Raw genomic sequence first — 20,228 nt, forward strand, 5'->3', positions numbered from 1 at the left:
GCAAACAACAGCATATCTACTGATCATAAGCAAAACCTATGAGAAGTAGTCAAGGATGGCAAGAAAATTTAAAGGAGAGGTTGTAAAACTTTGGATTAAAAACAAAAAAAGCCTCGTATGGTATACTTAATACACAGAAAAGTCACCCATGATTTCAAAACGTACAAAACGACAGCTCATGTTTTGAACTAAATTGTAACACTGACGGAATTCAGTAAACTTAACGGAATTCGGTAAATATAACAGAAAATTTAATGGAATCCAATAAACATAACGGTAAACTTAACGGAATCCGAGAAGCTTAACAGCTGAGACCGTCATTTCCGTTAAGTTTATCGGATTCCGTCAGTTTTACAATTTAGTTCAAAATATGAGGTTTCGTTTTGTACGTTTTGAAACCATAGGGAGCTTTCCTGTGTATTAGATATACCACATAAGACTTTTTTTTATTTTTAACCCTAAACCTTTTTATATCAATTTTGAACTCTTTTTTTTTTTTGTTAAAGATTAATTTTATATACACTAATAATGGATACATTGTCATGATTGAACGGATGTTAAATACAACATTTATTCTTTTTTTAATGCAAACTTTTTAGCCTTTTATCAATCAGAGAATCAATTTTGAAGTTTAGTCTGCATAAACTTTCAAATTCCTATCAAATTAAAACGGCAAGGACACCGGTCAGTGACTGACTACAATAATGTTCTTGATTCGAGTTTCGAATCCTCTCCTATTCTTTCCCTCTTTTGACAATTAAAGTCTTCTCTCAAACAAAAAGAACTTCTAAAACGGACTAACACAATGTATACAATAAAAATGAAACTTAATTAAGTGACAGAAAGTATAAGCTCCAGAGTTAAGAGCGGAGGTTCGTACAAACATTAATTATAGGAATAAATAGTAGCATTAGCAATTCGTCTCCCCAAAATAGTGGAGCGGTGCAACATTTCCCACCTGACAATTGCCACACTCTTGAAATACGAGAATAGCTGTGGCCGGTGCATTTCGTTTCTTTAATTGAAAACATGGACGGAGACATGAAAAAAAATTGAAAAAGTAGCACATACATCCATAGGCTCTTGCAATGCAGCCACGCCACTGCTGCCCTCAAGAAAGAAAGAAAGAAAGAAAGAGCAAATGTGCCATCTTAGATCTTACATTAGCCGTCCAACGTTGTCCGAAGCTCGATATTATTAACCCAGAAAATGTCTTTTCGCATATGGATTCATGAAAGACGACAACTCATTTACAATTTATAAAGCTGCGATTGTTGGGAAAGCGAATCAGAAAAGACGGGGAATTATTTCTCCCGGAAACATGATTAGGCGTTATGGGCAGTGGAGATCTAATTACTGGTTTTTACTGCTCCTCGTGTCATATTAGAGACGCACTAACTTTTTTTTTTGTCAATTGTCAATTGTCAACTCTACTCCTATTCCTACTCTATCTACGAGGAGGCTCAACTGAGCTTATGGAGACCGATAGGGACAGAACCATCACCGGACCAGACGGGTGCACAACGCACCCGTCTGGATTTGAAGCAGAGCCACAAGAGTGGCATTTTGGTGGGAAACCTTGCCTCCCACCCCACCAAAGCCTTAAGGGCTTGGTGGTGGCCACCAGCCCAAGAGCTGGTGGTTTAGACTTTAGAGACGCACTAACTTAAAAAATAAAAATGCGTGCTTGGTTTGTTTGTATACCACTTCCATAGTTCCATGACCAAAAAATGAGATGAAACCCGTGATTCCTTTTTTTTTAAAAAAAAAAACTGAAATGCATTTTATTACTAATTAATTCTAAATAGAAGAAAAATGAAAATTACTTTTGTCAATAGTGAAAGAGGAAGTGAAATTACACGATGAAGGGCGCACATTTCAGAATTTTTTCTTTCACAATTTATTTAATAAGCTTTTAAGATGACCATATTTGTCGAGTGTTGATGATTCAAAAGTACGCATCCTTTAATTTTTTTTTTTAAAAACTTTTGGTGGCATTGTAATAATTAACTAATAGTACTACATTTCTTGAGATCCTGATGCTATGATTGTGCTGATGATGCAGAACGTTTTTCGAGTTGTAACCGACTTTCCAGAAGACGTTGTCGATTAATGAATCAATTACTATTTACGATTCTTCTGAAGTGCACCATTCATGATTGCTCCAATTGGGCTTCGGATTACTTTTGCACTCCATTTGGGAAGAACATGCTCAAGCAAAAGTAGACATCTTTCCCAAATGATTAGCGTGGCTCATAATAAGTGGTATATTGCCTTTTGGATCGATATCCAGAAGTTTATGCAACGCTCTGAATAAATTTGTCACTAACTGCATTTTTCAACCAAGAGTTAGTGTGCCATGGAACACTCATAAAATGAGCTCATCCATGACGCCTAATTGAAGCAATTTGTCTCTTTTCCTCCCTAATTGAAACATGTTTGCTGTTAGGCATTTATTTTTTGCGGTTTATATTGACAAAAATCTTGTTACAAGTTGTTGTTGCTTAGCTTAGGCTACCGGCTTACGAGCACCGACTTTGGCAACAGTTTGAAGGTCAACCAATTATTGAACGTGATATGGATATTTCATAAAAGAATTAGGATTAATCTTTCCTACACTGACAGTGTATACACTGTCAATATTGGATGAATGACAATTATGTAAAATTTAAATTTGAAATGCAACTTTTGCATATACGTTATGAATCAAACAATGATAGTGTATACACTGTCAGTGTATATAAAATTTAAAGTTTCTAAACAATGAACATAAATTTAAATAAGGCCATAGACTCGGAACTTCCGGCAGAATGAATCCTCCGATACTGAGAACGGAAAAAATTTTCAGTTCAAATGAAAGTTAAGATGCTTATCTTTTGGGGACAAAAGAGGGATAAGAAACTGGTTAGCTGAAAGCCTGAAACAGTGGGGGTGGGGGTGGGGGTGGGGGCGGGAAGATAAAGTATAAGATATTTTTAATTTTATCCACAAAATGATATGATACTAAAATCGTTGAGAATCGAAAAAGAAAAGAAAGAAACCGAGTAAGTCACAAGTCATAACAAGAACATATTCGTAACTTGGACAAGTCATGTCAGGTGTTGCTTGCTGCTGGTGCAGTAATCTGAAATTCTGAATAACCACGAAGGTGGTGGAATCGAAAATGTTGGAGATCGCTTTCTTCTTCCTTCCTGGGCGTCGAAGAAACTTTACACTTTTCCTTTTTTGGATTGAGAAGGATATTGCTTGGTCAAAGATGAAAGAAACCGCAAGTGTGAATTAGAAACTGATTGTTTGGTGAAAGATGAAAGAAACCACACAAGTGTGAATGAGAAACTGATTAATGGAAGCTTCTGAGCGAGGCATCGCATCGGGCAGTATGTGGTGATGGTCACCCCAAAAGTTTGGTTGACCTTATTCCTATTGGCTGCATGAGATCCAGTGGACCTCTTATTATTGTTGAGTATTTGATTGCTAAAACAAGTTTTGTGGAGAAGATGCCTCGTAAGCTGCATGTCCAACCTAGCAATTTCCCCTACGCCAATGAATTCTGGAGCACATGAAAATTAAAGGGAAAGAAGAGGGATTTTGCATAATCACGGTGCCAGACGAGGCCGACGGAAAATTGTGATGCTAGTAAGTATGATGAACTAGAGCTGCAAACAAACCGAGCTCGAGTGGATATTGAGCTCTAGCCGAGCTCGAACTGGCTCGAGTCAAACTTGAGCTCGAAGTCGAGTTCAAAATTTTAAACTCGTTAGCTCGCGAGACTGGAGTTCGAGCTGGCTCGAGTCAAATTTGAGCTCGAACTCGAGTTCAAAATCTTAAACTCGTTAGCTTGTGAGCCGACTCTTGAGCTCAAGTATATATATATATATATATATATATATATATATATAATTTTTTATTTTAATAATAAAATTACATATATATTTTTAATATTTTATTATTTATTAAGAAAAAATATTATTTATTTATTTTTTAAAAATAAAATAATAATTTTTTTATTTTTTCGAGCTAGAGCTCGAGTTCAAGTTCAATAAAACTAATTCAAGACTCGGATCGATTAGGCCAAAACTCGATTCGGAGCTCGAGCTAGCTCAAGTCAAATTTGAGCTCGAACTCGAGTTCAAAATCTTAAACTCGTTAGCTTGCGAATCGACTCCCGAACTCGAGTATATATATATATATATATATATATATATATATTATTTTTTATTTTAATAATAAAATTACATATATATCATTAATATTTTATTATTTATTAAGAAAAAAATATTATTTATTTTATTTTTTAAAAATAAAATAATAATTTTTTTATTTTTTCGAGATCGAGCTTGAGTTTTAAATTGTCAGCTCGTCGAACTCGAACTCGAATTCGAGTGCAATAAAACTAAGTTAAAACTCGGATCGATTAGGCCAAAACTCGATTCGGTTCGACTCGTTTGCAACCTTATAATGAACCTTCCTTATCATCAATCAAGTACGTAGTAGTACTGTAGCAGGCGAAGAAGAAAATGTTGGGACCCTTTGCTTTGCATAATTGATAATACCCCCGCCCATGAAGCAAGTACCCTGCTACTGAGTGATCGGCCGAAACGGATGATATATATATATATAGAACGTATAGTGGGATAAATATCTAAGATGGCTGCTCGCGCGGAATTTGGATACCCAGATATATATGGATATAGATAGTAGTATTGGGGTGGTGGGGGAGACATGAAGCAGTTGGGTCTCCAGATTTGAAATTATCAGATGCAATGCAATGACGTTCTTCTCTTCTCCGGTGCGTAAATAAATGAAATAAAAGTGACAGGGGGCGGTCAGTTAACACCTACCTAAATATAATATACTAGTACTCGTATATATGGACACACACACACACACATATGCATCAACAACGATGGCTTGAAATTGACATTGCAGCAACGTACTGTAGTAGGAGGAGAAGAAAATGTTGGGACCCTTTGCATAATAGCCCCGCAAATGAAGCAGGTAACCAATTGATCGGCCGAAACAGATGATGTATAAAAAAAAAAACGTATAGTGGGATAAATATCTAAGATGTTTGCTCGCATTGATATTTGGATGCCCAGATATATAGATATAGATAATAGTATTGGGGTGGTGGGGGAGACATGAAGCAGTTGGGTCTGCAGATAATGAAATTATCCAATGCAAATGCAATGATGTTGTTCTTCTCCGGTGTGTAAATAAATGAAATAAAAATGACAGGGGCGTTCAGTTATAAACAATATGGTACTCCATATATATACACACACACACACACGCATCAACAACGATGGCTTGAGGTTGACATGGACCAGCTTTTTAAAGTTTCAAGTGAGATTCAGATCGGACAAGAACAGGAGAGGCTTAAAAAAGAGTGATTAAGCTAATCAAAAGAAAGAGGCGTTCGAGTTTGGATAAACACACACACACACACACTACTTGGTCTTGGTCATGGTCATGGAAATTCGTATCGTAGGTACGTAGGCGCATGTAAGACTTGGGAGGTGGCCACTCTTCAATCGTCAAGACAATATTTTACGAATCTTGCCTTTTTGCAAAGTAGAGCAGCCTCATCTCATTGTTTGTTAAAAAAATATAGAATCGCACGACCAATCTAAAATCTACCATTTACTACTACTCATCTTTGTTTCTCTGTAGAGAGATTAACTTGGCGGGGTGTGCCAGCAGCCCATTGATACAGGACTAAGTTTGATTCTTGCAGATTTTTTTCTTGACCAAGGTCCATATCATGACTCTACAGAATTTGATGTGCAATCTTTGGAACCCCTTTATCCTTTATAGTAGTAAGCAGTACATGTGGCCTCATGTGATAGCTTTTGCTTCATAATTGGATGTAGACCAGCTTTCCAGCAGCCACTGTTGTCCCAAAAATAAATAAATAACTAACAGAAAAAGAACAGCCCCATTATATAATTTATAATTTATATGTAGGGTGGTGATTTTTTTTTATTTACAGAGACGTTAATTGTCGTTGTTATCATTAATTTCTTTCTCTTCTTCGTGATTTCACTGTTCCCATTCCAGAGGAGAGGATACATCATAACCATTGATTTCCCCTTCACTTTGCCAAAGGAGCCTGCCTTCAATTCACTACGTTCACTTGAAAACAGAGCTCTCCTGGGATATCCACCCGTCGCACAAGGCTTGCCTAATGCGTCTTACTCCAAAAAAAAAAAATAGAGAGAGCTCTAGGCATGTTATCAACTTCGAAAAACAATAGCGATCACAAAAAACGCAAATTGCTCATCAAGTGATGAGTGCTTTATGATTAGAAGTCACAGCTTATTAACAACCAAGATCTTTTTCCAACCACACCAACTAATTTACATCACCAAAAGGAGTCCTATTGGATGACATCTCCAAACGCTTTCCTCCTAGTTGCTGCTGCTGCTGCTGAGTTTTGTTCCCGTCACTGCCTATTTTTCGTTTACTCTCTAAAGTTGCCGCTGTTCTCATTTCCTCTATGAATGTGACGCTGGGAATTTCTATCTTTCGCTTCTCAGGAACATAGTCAGTGTTCTGATCGACCTGCTTGGGAAGAAGCATCATTCAGTAAATCAGAATTTGTGGCAGCAAGAATACTTATGATTGATTGTCTGTGTCCGCCATTATCTTACTACATCTTGTTATGATCTTCATAATTTTGACACAAATGCATGGAGTTTTTTTTTCTGATAGGTTAGATATAGGTGTAAAACAAACTACGAATCTATGTTATATATGCTCTTATAGTTTAGTGTCTAAAGGAGTTATAAGCAACTACGCACCAAATAATCTTTTTGAAGGCCTTGTTCCAGCCTTTTCCGTATGTCAGATATGCGGACACCGTGGTTCTCTCGCAATGTATCCAGCGTACCTGAGCAGATCTTTGACATGCATTGCATTTGGTTCTTGTTTTGATGGTCCAGCACCAAAGAATCTGCAAATGAACTTCTGTGTTAGATAGATGCTGGCTTTGACCTCTATGGAAAAATTCAAGCAAAAAGAAACCACAACTCGTGCAAAGAGATTTAATTACCCTTCGCAGAGACCAGCAAATCTTGGCGCTGGGCTTCATATTGTGCATCAGTAGATGAGGAAGTTGATACGAGTTGTTGATGTGCTGCGCAATTTCCGTTAATTCTTTCCCTGTCATGTGGAGAAAGAATGAACACAAGTACAAAGAGTATATAATCAAGGCAGAGACTATTAAAAACATCAGTAGAAGAAATAATTTGGAAGGCTTACCGAGCAACCGACTCTATCTCTGCAAGACCCGAATTTATTAGACTATTGATGCCTAACTGTGCATTTTGCTGATGCTGACTGATGCAATCCATCTTATTTGCACTATACATACACACAACAAAAAATAGCTTAAGTTCACAGGAGTAGTTTTCTCAAGGATTGAACAACTGCTAATCAGACAGATCATGATTTCCCTTCCCTACAAATGTTTTAGTTCAATAACAGTTATTGTCATTCAAGTTCAAATTTTGATAGCAGTACTAGACTACAGCTCTGTCTGTTGGGTACTACTAATTTGCTATTGTCAGTGAACTGTCTTCTTTCTCTCCCCCCCCCCCCCCCCCCCCCATAGTCGACAATATATTAAACTCATAACACGATATGCTGCAAAGGGATATATAAGAGCAGACCATTCCAGCAGGAAATCTTCCGTTGTTGCTCTACTCTGTGCTGAGATGAACGTGTCCTCCGTATAACTGGACTTCACCTTCTCCACATATTGATCTAACTCCTTCTCTGCTTTACTTGAAACCAACTGTACATTGGACAGCACTTTGAGAAATTTCTTATTCTCTTGTAAACATGAATCCTCAAATTTTCTTGAGGCATCAGACACCTGAATTTTTTTTCAAAACCAAAAGGATGAACATGTTATTAGTTATTTTACCTCTAGAGAATCCAAGATGAGAAAGGACAAAGTGACTCACCATATCAGTTCTCTTGGCTCTCAGACTTGCTAGTATTGCTGCAATTTTTTCCATAGCCAATTCTTCATCTCGAAGTGCATCCTCCTGTTTATGTGGAGAGATAACAACTATGTCATGTTAGGAATAGTTTATTGTCTTCAATATCAACCACATATGATGCCAAGACAAAAAGACCACCTTGAAGCTCCTTTCAAAACTTTGAAACTCATGGAATTTATCAATTTTGCTTTCTTCAAGAACTTTCATCAGTTCAGAAGCATGATAACTAATATCAGTGAAAAATTTAAGTGTTGCCCTCGAAATTTCTTGTGCTGATATCAGACTTCGATGTAATCCCTGCATTAGCCATAAAATAGTCAACTACAATGACAGAGAAGATAGCAATTCTAAATAAATATGGCGTTGCTAATATCAGCATAAGATAACAAGATAAACCTCTTCTCGTTGCTGGACAGAGAAAGCTACTAGTTGTCTTTGCTCATCAACAGATCTTTGAATGTCTAAAATAATATCCTTGGCCTCTAAAATTGCAGTTCCAAGGAACTACATATACAAAGAAAGGCATTATATCTACGCAATAACTATACACATATATCCAATACAATAAAATGAAAAGAATGAAGGTCTTAGTACATTCTTCACTTCAGTTGCTTGAGATAATATCATAGAATTCATCTGCTGCATATCAGAAGAAGCTTTCATCTGCAGGGCATCAGCAAATTCTCTCAAAGCTTCCGTTCCTGAAGTATAAGTCTCTGTCATTCTCTTGATTTTTGATTCCATAACCTGGGCCACCTGATGGACATTGAAGGTATGAAACTCAACTGTATGACCAAACAAATCTCAAAACTTTTTTCTGTATTGCATCAGTTGCTTACATCACATTTGCTTGCAAGAAATGAGCAGATGTGCTCTTCCATGCTTCCGAGTTGTTCTTGTTGCTCACCTACTGACCCAAGAATGGTTTTATGTAGGTCCTTTAAGCTTTGGTCAAGCCGTGAACCAAACGTAAGAAGCAAACTTTGATTTTCTGCTTCCAATCTATCCTTCTTTTCTGAAAATAGTGCACATGTTAGTGCAGTTGGTTGACTTGTTGCTTCCAAAAATATCACATCTTTCACAACCATTGATAATTTTTGGTGTTAATCAGCATAGAAACATGTCTACAACTCTACATCTTTAACTGAAACAAATTCCTGTAAGAATTGGAAAATATTTACTGAACCTCATCACTTCTTCCACAACAACTTCAAAAAAGCACGAAGATTTTGATCAATAAACAATTTATAAGAGTGCGTATGCAAAAACAGAGTACGAACGTAGGAGTAGTTTTGCAAAACATACCTAGTTTTGCAAACAGAGCAGCAATATCTTCTGATGCATGCAGCAAATTGACACGCAGCTCCTTGGCACAATCAGTTAAACAGCTTTCTGTTTGAGCACCAAGAGAATCAGAGTGTGGGATAACTTGCTAACAGAGGCACTTAATTTCAGAAACATACACTCTTTACCTGAATGTTGTAGTTTGGATATCATAAACTCCTTCTCCTTCAACTTGATAGTAGCTATGTTGTACTTCTCCTGTAGATCTTGCAATTCCGTGCTCTGTCTTTCAAGATTTAACTAAAATACAGAACCTTAAAATTATTAATAAAACAAATAATAACTGAACTCAACATATTTATAGCACTCTGCTACATGTACCTTACAATCCTTGAGCTCACTTTGAACATTCAAGTTCTCTTCTTGCTCAGTGAGATATAACTCCCGGAACTTTGTAACTTGCTGGAACAGTAGGAATCATGATTAGAAAATGGTGCAACCAAAAGGAAAAAAAGAAAAGCAATAAGTAGTTCAAGTCTGCAAGGTAGTTATACCTTCTCACTGATGTTTAGATCAATCTCTAATTGCTCCATCTTCTCATTTCTTGCCTACAAAATAAAAATACAGCTTAAACCTTCAGAAATTCAAGCGCATTGAACAATCGGGATGGATGAGGATTTCTTGTTACAGTGAAGCCACCTCATGCAAATAGTGTTCCTCATTACTTTCTAAGAGATCCATGAGAAGAAGTGTTACACAGAGTTCAATTGGCAGAAATCTTATTCTTACTCAGAGAAGGTTGTGCTTTTGGAGTCTTGGAGATCATCATCTGGCATGGCTCACCATATATTGGTGTATAAGCATATGCAGCTTTCACATTATGTTTTTATGTTTTCAAAACGAGTCATTTGGGAGAAAGTGCAAAAAGGGAAACTTTGAGATAGAGAACTTACATTAGAAACAAATTGCGACTTGTAAGACTTCTATAAATCACATATCCAATACCCTACTAATGGACTATAAGAAACAAGGCAGCTGAAGTATGAGAATGCCCTATGTGAAGCACTGCACGAGGTGATGGGTTGAAACACAAAAATCAAATCCTATAAACTGAATATAAAACTACAAAAGAATTGTGGAAGAGCTTCTGATTCAAATACCTTCTTTTCAGCTTCATCTTGAAGAAATCTTTCATGTGGAATGTAAACCCCATTTCGTTCCCTTGCAGCTCTAACATCTGGTTTGGTTCCATTAAAACGTAAGTAATTGAATATGTCTAAGCAAGAATTAAGATATGCAGATAGATCAAACACCTTCTTTCATTCTCTCCACTTCCAAGTACAGATCTCTAAGCAACACAGCCTTCAGCATCTTTTGATTTGCCTGCAAAGATAAGATATACTATCTGAGCTTCATTTCAACTAGAGAATCTAATGAAAGTGAGACCACATGAAAATTCTATAACACCTCTGGCTTGTTCTTTATGTTTTTAGCACGATAAGCATAGTCTAGTGTGCCTAAAGTTTCTTCCAAACAATGAGCAGATGGAGAGATCGTTGCAATAATACAAGTCTTCGTTTTGCCTCCCAGTGAATCTCTTAAGATCCTTGTCAGCTTACTATCCCTGCATAATACAGTACCAGAGGCCATTAATAAACAACAAAAACAAAAGAAGTTCAGATTACAGGATATAACCAATTTGTGGAAACAAACCTGTAAGGTACATGAACAGAATGCTCCACCAGTGCATTTATGACCCGACCTAATGTCAGCAAGCTTTTGTTTATTTCTCCAGCTTCTCGCGCACGCCCCTGCGCCAATTGAAACAAGGAAAAGAGAGATGATAGCAATCCTTTACTAAAAATTATCAGAGTGAAATATCCACCATGATCTAACAGGTGGAGTCATATTCTATTCAGATTAAAAAAAGGGAGAAAGCATTTTTCTTTTGTGCAAAATAAGGACTTTCGTTTCGATTCCATATGTAACTGTAAGGTTAACGTTTTTCTCAGGCACACTAACAGCTTTAGTTAGTAAAATAAGATTCTGTCACAAGTGAGGTTGGAGGAGAAAAATGATTATCAACATAACAATATGCCAGGGTCACTTTTACAAAACTAAACACATTACCTCTCGGACACCTGAACGAGAAATATTCTCTGATCCGGCCAAATCTACAAGATTGAGCTTGCCGCATTTAATAAGCTCTTCATCTCCAATAGCAGATTCTTTTACATGAATGGTTATGCTAAATACAGAATGAGAACGGCTGCAACAGAAACCGGATGTCTTAGTCTTATACTTTTCTCTATGCACCATGCTACACAGAAAAATGTCCCATACCTGCTACGCTTATTCAACAATGTATCTGCTGTGCGCCTCCTAGCAGCCCCTCGTTCCAAAAGGTTATAAATCTCGTTCGCACTGTATACAGTTTCTTCTTCCAGTCCTCTTACAACAACACAACCTCTCCCATCCTCCATCAGGGAGATGGGCCTCTTTTGTCTCTCTTCCAGAGGTTTAGAGAAGTCCTCTGTAGCTAGTAGATCAGTTATTTCCTCATTATACAGTTCCAGAAAGGTAACTTTCATATTATAGTCAGCATTTTGAGTTTCAAGGGAATCAAAGATATGTCGAACTGCTCTTGGAATAACACCCGCCTCAGCAGGCAAATCACCGCCCTGAGGCAAAACAGGTTCCATAAGTCCTAGGTGAAATAAAACGGGAACGGTATTCGACAATATTCACAAAATCCAGCACAAATCTCTCTACCTTGTTTCTCATTCCTCCCTCCATTGTATAGGTTTTACCTGTTCCTGTCTGTCCATATGCAAAGACAGTGCAATTGAACCCCTCAAGAACATCATTAACAATTGGGGAAATAGCTTGATCATATATTGATCTTTGCTGTGCTTTTGGCCCAAAAACCTGACAAACATTTCCAGACAATGTCATGGTATCACTAACATATATTGCATGTGTATAGTAAAGATGGAGTACATGAATTTCAATAAGAGGATGAACGGACCTTGTCAAAAGTGAAAACCCTATCTACTTGCTTGCTAGCCACATTTTGCAAAATAGTGACTTCTCTTTTACTCTCATTACAGGTTACTGCCTTGGCCACATTCATTTTTAACTCATCGTCGCACAACGGCCTAAAAGGTACCAAAAATAAAACAATAACAAAAAATTCAGAAATTTGATACAGGATCCTGAATCCTGGTCATCATTCTCGATGAAAATTTAGTTGTGTCACATCTCAAGGATGAAGCTTCAAGATATTAACCCACATAAAGATAAGCAATCAGAAACTATCCATTCACGTGTAATGCACTGCTTGTCCATCAAATTTCACACCCTCCCAGGACCAAAATTTCAATCAAAACAAGCAACTGTCTCTACAGCCATCAAATGAAACTTCATCTTAAATCAAGAAGAAAAAAATTCGCAACTTTATTTAAACCAAAAAACAAAAGAAGAAAAAAGAAGTCGAAATCGTATTCAAGTATATCATGATCCACACCATAACACCGGTGGAACCTCCTACGTCCCAGACCCCCATCCACAAAAAGGCCCAACACCCACGCAAGCCCAGACTACAGATTAAGCATAAAAAGGTGGGGAAAAAGTGCAGAGAATGTATTTTCCCACACAGACGAACGACCGCAAGCAGGGAATTAGAATTGAGAGAGAGAGAGGTGTAGAAATCCAGAGACCTGCATCGAAGGAGCACTTGAATATTGACCTCCTTATTGTTGTTTGTATCTTTGTCTGGACGATTGGAATTCCATTCGTGAGTAGAAGCTCTGGAATCAAGCCTCGGCATTCGCCTCTCTGGTCTGGGGGTGAGGAAGGGTTGCGGGGATGGTGCTGATAGTCCTGTCCCCACCTTCCGTAATTGGTCCGGTGTCCTCGACATCATCTCAAACCTCAAAATCCTTTGGGTTCAAAAACAGATGAGAGGAGAATCCAAGGAAGCACTCCCACAGGACTGAAGAATGTTTGTTTTTGTCTTTTAGACTTTAGTCGCCTTGTCTTCTTTTGTCTTCTTTCTTGTGTAGCTTCCAGGTCAGGTGAACTTTGTATTTGTTTCTTTGGTCCGTCGTTTCATTCACAAAAATTCTCCAGAGACAAAGAGGGAAAAGAGAGAAACGGTCTAAACAGAGAGAAGACTGAAGACTGGAGAGTGAGAGACTCGGGTCGGGGGGTGTCTGAACTCTGATGAAGATAATCAAACGGCTAGTTTGGGAGGCGGTGATGTTTTTGTATGGAAGGAAAAAACAAAAACGCTCGCGACGTTGAAAACACTTCTCAACCGGTGGGCCCCGTCCCTTTTACGAAATTCAAATTTGAGGCGCGTAGGGTTTCTCTCTTTTCTTCGTGCTTTTTTACCTCCAATATTCTTACGTGGAAATTTGATTTTAAACACATTTTGTTTGGTTATACGATTTGCCAAAAAAAAAAAAAATTTCAAATTTTGTCCTATTTCATCACAAGCACAATTTTCAATCACTCTTTTATGTCAAATGTATCATATCACAAAAAATGTTACGGTATTTTTTGTAGATAATTTTTTTTAAAAGAAAATAATCTCATATCCAAACGGACATTCACTTATAAGCCATATTGAAAGAAATCTGAGAAAAAACATGAAAGTACGAAACTGAAAATTTCCCTCACATTAGTTTTTTTTTTAAATAAATAAATTTTGGCATTGGGTTTATAGATACCTAATAATTGATTTTCCATTAAGCCCTTCCTCGTATTGAAATACATTAGTGACGGATCTTAATCTGTTTCTAGGGTTTTATGTACCAGGGAATACTACAGAAATTAATTCTCGTGTTTGATTTTCTCCTTTTTTACCTCTCTCTTCTTAAAACAATGAAATTAACCAATAAATGAAAAAAAAAAAGCATCAAATAGATTTAACTTATTGGCTTATTGATCATTAATTCATTAGAGTTCGTTTTAATCATAGTGAAAGCCACCCCCTATCCCCAACCCCCCCCCCCCCCTCCCCAAAAAAAAAAAAAAAAGGGAAGAGAAAGTGACATGTCTCGGAAGTTTTCCAAGTTATGTTTCACAATTAGTCCCATTTTTTCAATTTTATGGCCTCGATTTTCTTTATCAGTATTTACATAGTATTACATAGAAAGTTGCATTTCTCGGTGTTGGCTTAGAAAAAATTATTAGTAATAAGGTGAGATCCCTACTATCTATCCAAAATTTATTCTATCTCCAAGCAAAATCATATTAAACACACAAAAAAAAAAAAAACAGCATAAAAGACAGAATGAGAGGAATAAGGTGATAAATATGGATTGCACCAAGAATACAAACAAGTTTGTCAACCCCGCGGAAGGAAAGCCCTCCGCAGGCACATGATCTTGGATTAAGAGCGCGCACACAAGGGAGGCGCACAGGCGCAATAGGCCCGGCACTATCGTTTTACCAATCAAATGCAAGCCAGAATTGGGTGCTTGCAGCATCCAGCAGAGTGGGGACTCGCAGAGCCTCGACAGATTGAGTGCAATAACATTCCCATGCTTCTTTTCCCCCATCTCCGTTACTTTTACCTATCCAAATTATACAAAATACAGAAGAACTGCAAGCTAGGGAAGACGTTCCAAAAGTACAGGTAGAGAACACAGTAAATATTCTCCATGGCGGAACATCTAGAGGCTTACAGGGGAACAGATCCATAAAAAACCACCTCTGCTGGGCCTGTCATGTAGATGTGGTTGTTTTCCTCTTTCCATTCAATTTCCAGTGGACCTCCAGGCAAATCAACCGTACAACTCTGCTCCACGAGGAAAAGAAATCAAACTTAACATAAGGATTTAAATGTCATCCCAGCTCATATCACTACACACTCACAGACAGAAATGAGAATCATTTCCAAACATTCCAAAGGAACAAAAGAAAGAAGTTACGTACCCTCCCAGCATGACCCTCGAGAACGGCCGCAACAACAACTGCACAAGCTCCAGTTCCACACGCTAGTGTGGCACCTATGTGAAGCAGCCAATCAAACGTCAAATTAGACAAGGCACATATGACAGACACAAAGACCATGAACATTTGATGAGTACATCAAACGCAATAAGCTAAGCAAGTTATTCATATAGCGCACAAGTATTTCACATTTTCAGCTCCAAGGATAACCTACCTGCCCCACGTTCCCAAACACGCATTTTGAGATGGGTAGGAGAAAACACCTGTACAAACTCTGAAAATTCATACAAATAGATTAGTCCGATCAGCTAATGCATACAACAATTAAAGCACAGTTATGATCCATAAAACAAAAGCCAAGAAAAAAATAAGAAGGAAACCAAGAGGAACACACAATAACCATCCAAGGGTAGAGAAAAAAAAATGAGAAACCCACAGCAGTCCAGATCCAGTATCTATTCATGTGTAACCGAAAGTAAGAGAACCTTGTATCTAGGCACAAGCATGGGTCAACATATGACCATGTGTTATTGTGTCCCATGTATGATGGTTTTTGTGTGTGTATGGGTGTCAGGTAGAAGACTGTTTGCAAGAAGCTTAGCATCAAAGACTTCTTGAAAGAAGATGAAAAGACAGTACCAGATAAAAGCACTTCATTTTTTGCTTAAAACTTACCCGTGTTGGTTCGTGCAGGAAACATGACATGATGCTCAAACTTCGGGCCAATTTCTGCTAAGTTTAGTACATCAACCTGCAAATTCTGTTCCACAAAAGCAGAGGAGACCAAAGTAAGCAGGTGTGAGATACAAGAAGGTTTGAGTTTAATTTCATCGAAACCATCATTGCTGCAAAATAGTTAAATAACAGATTAAACTATATTATCAGTCATTCCTGCAATAAAACAGGAAGTTCATCTAGTAATCCACATTAGAACATAACTACACACCTTTCCTCTTTCAAAAAGGGAATAAAACTGTTAATGCTGTCAAAATACTCTAGCTAAACTCTAACCACCTTTAAGAGCACTTTGGTAACTAAGAGTTCAGTTGTAGCTAAACTAGTTTGCTGGAGCATGGCATTCTCCTGGTCTAAATCTTCAAAGAGAATTTATACCTTGCTCACTTCTGTACCAAAAGTGACACAGTGAGGATTTCCCATACTGACACATGTTACATTCCAGGATACCCCATCCACTTCTAGCTTAGATTTGACTACAGATTGACCTTTGTTTGGCTGCAATTTTGAGGGAACATCTGATGCCTTCAGAATCGGCTCACCCATGTCAACTCTAACCTGGTATTGTGAGCAACAACTGGTTCAATCAAGTTACATGCATAAAAGATGTGATGACTTTGGTTACTCAAGGCTGCTAATATTCAGTGTGCATGAATGAGAAAAAGGAAACTAAAGCATGGTGCACACCAACAGTTGTTCAAGAGACTACATAATTATGGATACCTGTCCATCTTCTTGAATTTCAGGAACAATTAGGCCAGCACCAGTATGGATGGTGAAACTGTAAGAATCAATAAAGTGAATAGAAGGCACGAAAAGGAAAACTAGAGGAGGAAATAAAATTGAACATCAGCAACCAACTGCCAGACTTAAATGCAAGGCCATGCCTGAGACAAAACTTAATTAATAGGAATATATCTAACTAAAAGGACCCACCCCCCAAAAAAAAAATTTATTTCATTCGCAGAAATGAGAGAAGAAAGCCAACTTAGAAATAAAATTGAGGGACAATGCAAGTGTCTATGTTTAACTAACTGCTCCGTTTAAATGGATGATGTGGGTGGAAAGAGCAAGGGTAAATCCAGTACATCTGACGGGAAATTCTGCAACATCTTCAGAATATTTATATTCCAAATATACATGGATCAACAAGCCAGCTGAAGTAACAATAATCACGCAAGAGAGATGTTTAAATCAACACAATCTCCAAAAATAGAAGATACATCGAACCAAGCCGCAAAATTAATGTTAAAGAAGACAACACGCACAATGATCCAAAGGACCAAAGCTGTGGTGCAATTATGGTATTTTACAAATAGAAAACAGCAAGAACCGCACCTTTGCTTCCCTTGTAAATTTTCAAGCTCTGCAATAAATCTAGCAAAGCATCTAATGCCGTTGCCACACATCTGCGAGGACAAAGATTCCCATAAGAGACTTTCAGGACCGACAATATACACAAGCACTAAAAAGCACCAAAGAAGAAGAGATTATCTAATGGAGCCAAAAGGATGGTTTTTTATCCAGTTTATAAAATTGCATAAGCAGAATGGAGGAAACAATAAAGTACCTCCGGCTCACTACCATCCGAGTTAAAAATCCGCATGGTGTAATCAGTACCATTGATTCCTGGCATTGCGAATATGACTCCATCAGCACCAATCCCAAAGTTACGATCACATAATTTTACTGCTTGCTCTGGAGTTATTCTGGGTTCGTGTGAATCTCGATTATCAACCTATCCAAACCAACTTATAACACGCAAAATCAGGATTAAGAACAGCGTAACAGCCTATCACTTGATCAATTCACGATAAGTATACAGATACAATGATAGTCGAAAACTGAAATAGAGCAATCTTTAAAACAATGCCGTATTACCAGTATGAAATCGTTTCCGAGGCCCTGGTACTTGACGAAATGGAGGATACCACTTTCCTTACGTTCAAGGAAAGAAGCTGCGGAAGTTATCTCCGGAGGAGCCTGAATACTCATTGAAGACGAAGAAGCAGCAGAGCAAATGCGAAGAGAGCTAGGGTTTCGAAACTTGCTACTCACAACGAATTTGAGACTGTCTAGCTGTAGAGCAGCTGAAGATGACGATGAAGAAGAAGAAGAGGACAAACGGTATAATGTACTGTAACTAACCGAACAAGGAGAAGACAGGCTGCGGCCTTTCGAGACGGCGGCGGCGGCGGCAGGCAGCAATTTGGCGGCGGCTATCGCCATTTGAGTCGTGGTATTGAAGTCAAAATTCTCGACGAGAGACAACCTAGGAGAAAATCACGACGGTGGATGATAGTTATGCTCTGCTCTGTCCTTTCCAAATTCCAACAGAAAGGTTGTTTATGGGCCTCTCTCTTTCGGGTCAAAGGACAATATATAATGGGCCGAATTTTAGTTATGTAGGCCATTCCTTAGACATGGGTCTTCTTCCCCTTTTTGTGCTAAAGAATATGTTCACCTTTTTGTTTTGTAACCTAGATGGAGGCTCCAGGCCCATTCTGTAAAAGTTCTTGGCGGAGTAATGCCTATCATACACTAGACTTCTCAGTTCTCTTGGTGGGCTAAGACGAATTTAGGCCATGTTCGCATTGCATTTTTTTGTAAAGAAAAATTTTTATATTTGTCGTAAATATATTTCTTAATCTATTTTTATATCACATACATCAAATTATTATAATATTTTTTAAAAAAAAATTTCTAAAAATAGCAACCCTAACGAGACCTAAGCTCCCCTAGTTGTCGATCTAAACTTCTCTTGTCAAGAAAGTCTACCCACTTAATATGTATGTATGTCCGAGACGATAATAATGTTGAAGCTTTACGCCCCCAAAACACAAAAAAAATAAAAAATAAAAATATGTTGAAGCTTCAAGTTTGTGAAGCTGATTTCCTCGGTCCCTACTAAAGAATGCTTTGATCAACTCTTGTATGACCAATTCTTTGTTTTTCCTTTTTTCACGAGCAACCACTGCTTGACTTTTAGGGCAAGTCAATGGCAGGGACGGAACTAAGTTTTAGAAATTTCAGTTTTCCTCACGTAAAAAAAATAAAAATGTTCAAATTTTCTTTTGCAGTAAAAGCTCGTACAAGCAAATATTAGTTGAAATAAATGGGCAAAAAAAAAAATAACGATCTTTGGTGTTGTGGACCTTGATCTTTTTTCCCCGTTCCAATAACAGCAAGCTCTCCAGTACCAACATAGCATATGAGGCGATCCAGCGGTTGAGCAGTTCTATTGACTAAGGTGAAAAATGTGGATTTAATAACATCGTTAAAAATTGAAAATGATCGGATAGCGAAGTTGAATTGAGAATTTTGTCTTGATATTTAATTCGTACGTACGTAAAAGCAAGAACCACGACTGAAAAAACGAAGTCGATTTGATCCAACTGCATTTGCATGCCTTTTTCTTCCTCTTCTTCAAAGAGTAGGCGACATAGTGTAAACCCGTGTACAAGATTTCTCAAAAGAGCTAAGCATTAATTCATCCCAAGCTGAAGTGGACTTGCCAAGTTGATCAATGATCAGATTATGAGACATTGTCAATTCTCAAGAAATTTAGCATTTGGATTGCAATTTTTTAAAGAGAAATTGCTGCGTGCTTTTCATTAACACATTATTCAATCACTTTTTTTACATCACATATATTAAATCGCTACAGTAAAAGGTGATCCAATCAAGACTCGGATTTTCTTTTGATTATGCCAAAAAAAAAAAAACTTAAAAGTGGATGACTGACTATGCCTAAAAGATTGTACTACTAAGAATGTTGCAATTTTAATTCCGGAGTATTACACACACTTGATGCATATTATACACATTTCAATGCATTAGTTATCATACGTCGAAGTTACCTAAAAAGTCAATATCCTGCACACACTAAAAAAACAACAAGGTACAGCGGTGGGAGCTGCTATAATGCTGCATTTGAATGCCATAAAGTAAGAGATCAAATTTTAATATTTGTTTCCCACTATACGCATTTCAACCTTTTTAAAAAGTTTTTTTTAAAACAAATCTTTTGGTGTTTTGTGCAGTTTCTTGATTTAGGTAGGAGAACTCAAATCGTACAAATTTTTAAATTTCGGGTCAGCTGTAAATCCTTGTCTCCATTTAATTAAAGTAATTATGAATTAAAATCGTTGACGGGGATATCTCAACCTATATGTTGACTTCGAAGTCTTTGAGAGCTGCCATTGTGAGCAGGTCTGCACCAGTGGCCAAGTCGTTCTA

At 37.5% G+C, this 20,228-nt stretch overlaps 2 protein-coding genes across 3 annotated transcripts; both read right to left on the reverse strand.

Moving 5' to 3' along the window:
• Window positions 1-6,266: 6,266 nt before the first annotated feature.
• Window positions 6,267-13,494, reverse strand: LOC113774883 (kinesin-like protein KIN-5B). The gene is made up of 23 exons (XM_027319533.1): window positions 13,013-13,494; window positions 12,322-12,451; window positions 12,066-12,221; window positions 11,637-11,974; window positions 11,424-11,562; window positions 11,007-11,104; window positions 10,761-10,917; window positions 10,607-10,676; window positions 10,454-10,530; window positions 9,848-9,901; window positions 9,675-9,755; window positions 9,482-9,593; window positions 9,315-9,401; window positions 8,849-9,024; window positions 8,604-8,765; window positions 8,406-8,513; window positions 8,148-8,306; window positions 7,971-8,054; window positions 7,674-7,879; window positions 7,264-7,365; window positions 7,055-7,164; window positions 6,804-6,955; window positions 6,267-6,564 (listed from the first exon to the last, which is right to left on the reverse strand). The coding sequence occupies exons 1-23, from the start codon at window positions 13,216-13,218 to the stop codon at window positions 6,355-6,357; spliced, it is 3,174 nt and encodes a 1,057-aa protein (XP_027175334.1). The 5' UTR covers window positions 13,219-13,494; the 3' UTR covers window positions 6,267-6,354.
• A 1,099-nt stretch (window positions 13,495-14,593) lies between these two features.
• On the reverse strand, window positions 14,594-18,288 carry LOC113774884 (diaminopimelate epimerase, chloroplastic). 2 transcript variants are annotated; one of them, XM_027319535.1, is made up of 10 exons: window positions 18,138-18,288; window positions 17,871-18,068; window positions 17,560-17,727; window positions 17,328-17,398; window positions 16,713-16,770; window positions 16,368-16,547; window positions 15,930-16,014; window positions 15,469-15,528; window positions 15,237-15,310; window positions 14,594-15,099 (listed from the first exon to the last, which is right to left on the reverse strand). In XM_027319535.1, the coding sequence occupies exons 1-10, from the start codon at window positions 18,216-18,218 to the stop codon at window positions 14,983-14,985; spliced, it is 1,092 nt and encodes a 363-aa protein (XP_027175336.1). In that variant the 5' UTR covers window positions 18,219-18,288; the 3' UTR covers window positions 14,594-14,982. The 2 variants fall into 2 exon arrangements, with proteins under 2 accessions (XP_027175336.1, XP_027175335.1); XM_027319534.1 differs by having other exon boundaries at window positions 17,871-18,288.
• Between the last annotated feature and the right edge of the window lie 1,940 nt (window positions 18,289-20,228).

The sequence above is a fragment of the Coffea eugenioides genome, chromosome 6 (assembly GCF_003713205.1).
Source record: "Coffea eugenioides isolate CCC68of chromosome 6, Ceug_1.0, whole genome shotgun sequence".
NCBI classification, from domain to species: Eukaryota; Viridiplantae; Streptophyta; class Magnoliopsida; order Gentianales; family Rubiaceae; genus Coffea; species Coffea eugenioides.

What these genes read in the sequence shown, in the direction of transcription:
- LOC113774883 (XM_027319533.1), bottom strand. Translation starts at nt 13,218, where the DNA reads ATGATGTCGAGGACACCGGACCAATTACGGAAGGTGGGGACAGGACTA. An exon ending in GGGTTTTCACTTTTGACAAG is followed by an intron (nt 12,222 to 12,321) that starts GTCCGTTCATCC and finishes AATGTTTGTCAG; the next exon opens with GTTTTTGGGCCAAAAGCACA. An exon ending in AAGCAACTGAAGTGAAGAAT is followed by an intron (nt 8,514 to 8,603) that starts GTACTAAGACCT and finishes TTGTATATGTAG; the next exon opens with TTCCTTGGAACTGCAATTTT.
- LOC113774884 (XM_027319534.1), bottom strand. Translation starts at nt 18,218, where the DNA reads ATGGCGATAGCCGCCGCCAAATTGCTGCCTGCCGCCGCCGCCGCCGTC. An exon ending in TCGGAAACGATTTCATACTG is followed by an intron (nt 17,728 to 17,870) that starts GTAATACGGCAT and finishes TGGTTTGGATAG; the next exon opens with GTTGATAATCGAGATTCACA. An exon ending in TTGGTACAGAAGTGAGCAAG is followed by an intron (nt 16,015 to 16,367) that starts GTATAAATTCTC and finishes TTTGTGGAACAG; the next exon opens with AATTTGCAGGTTGATGTACT.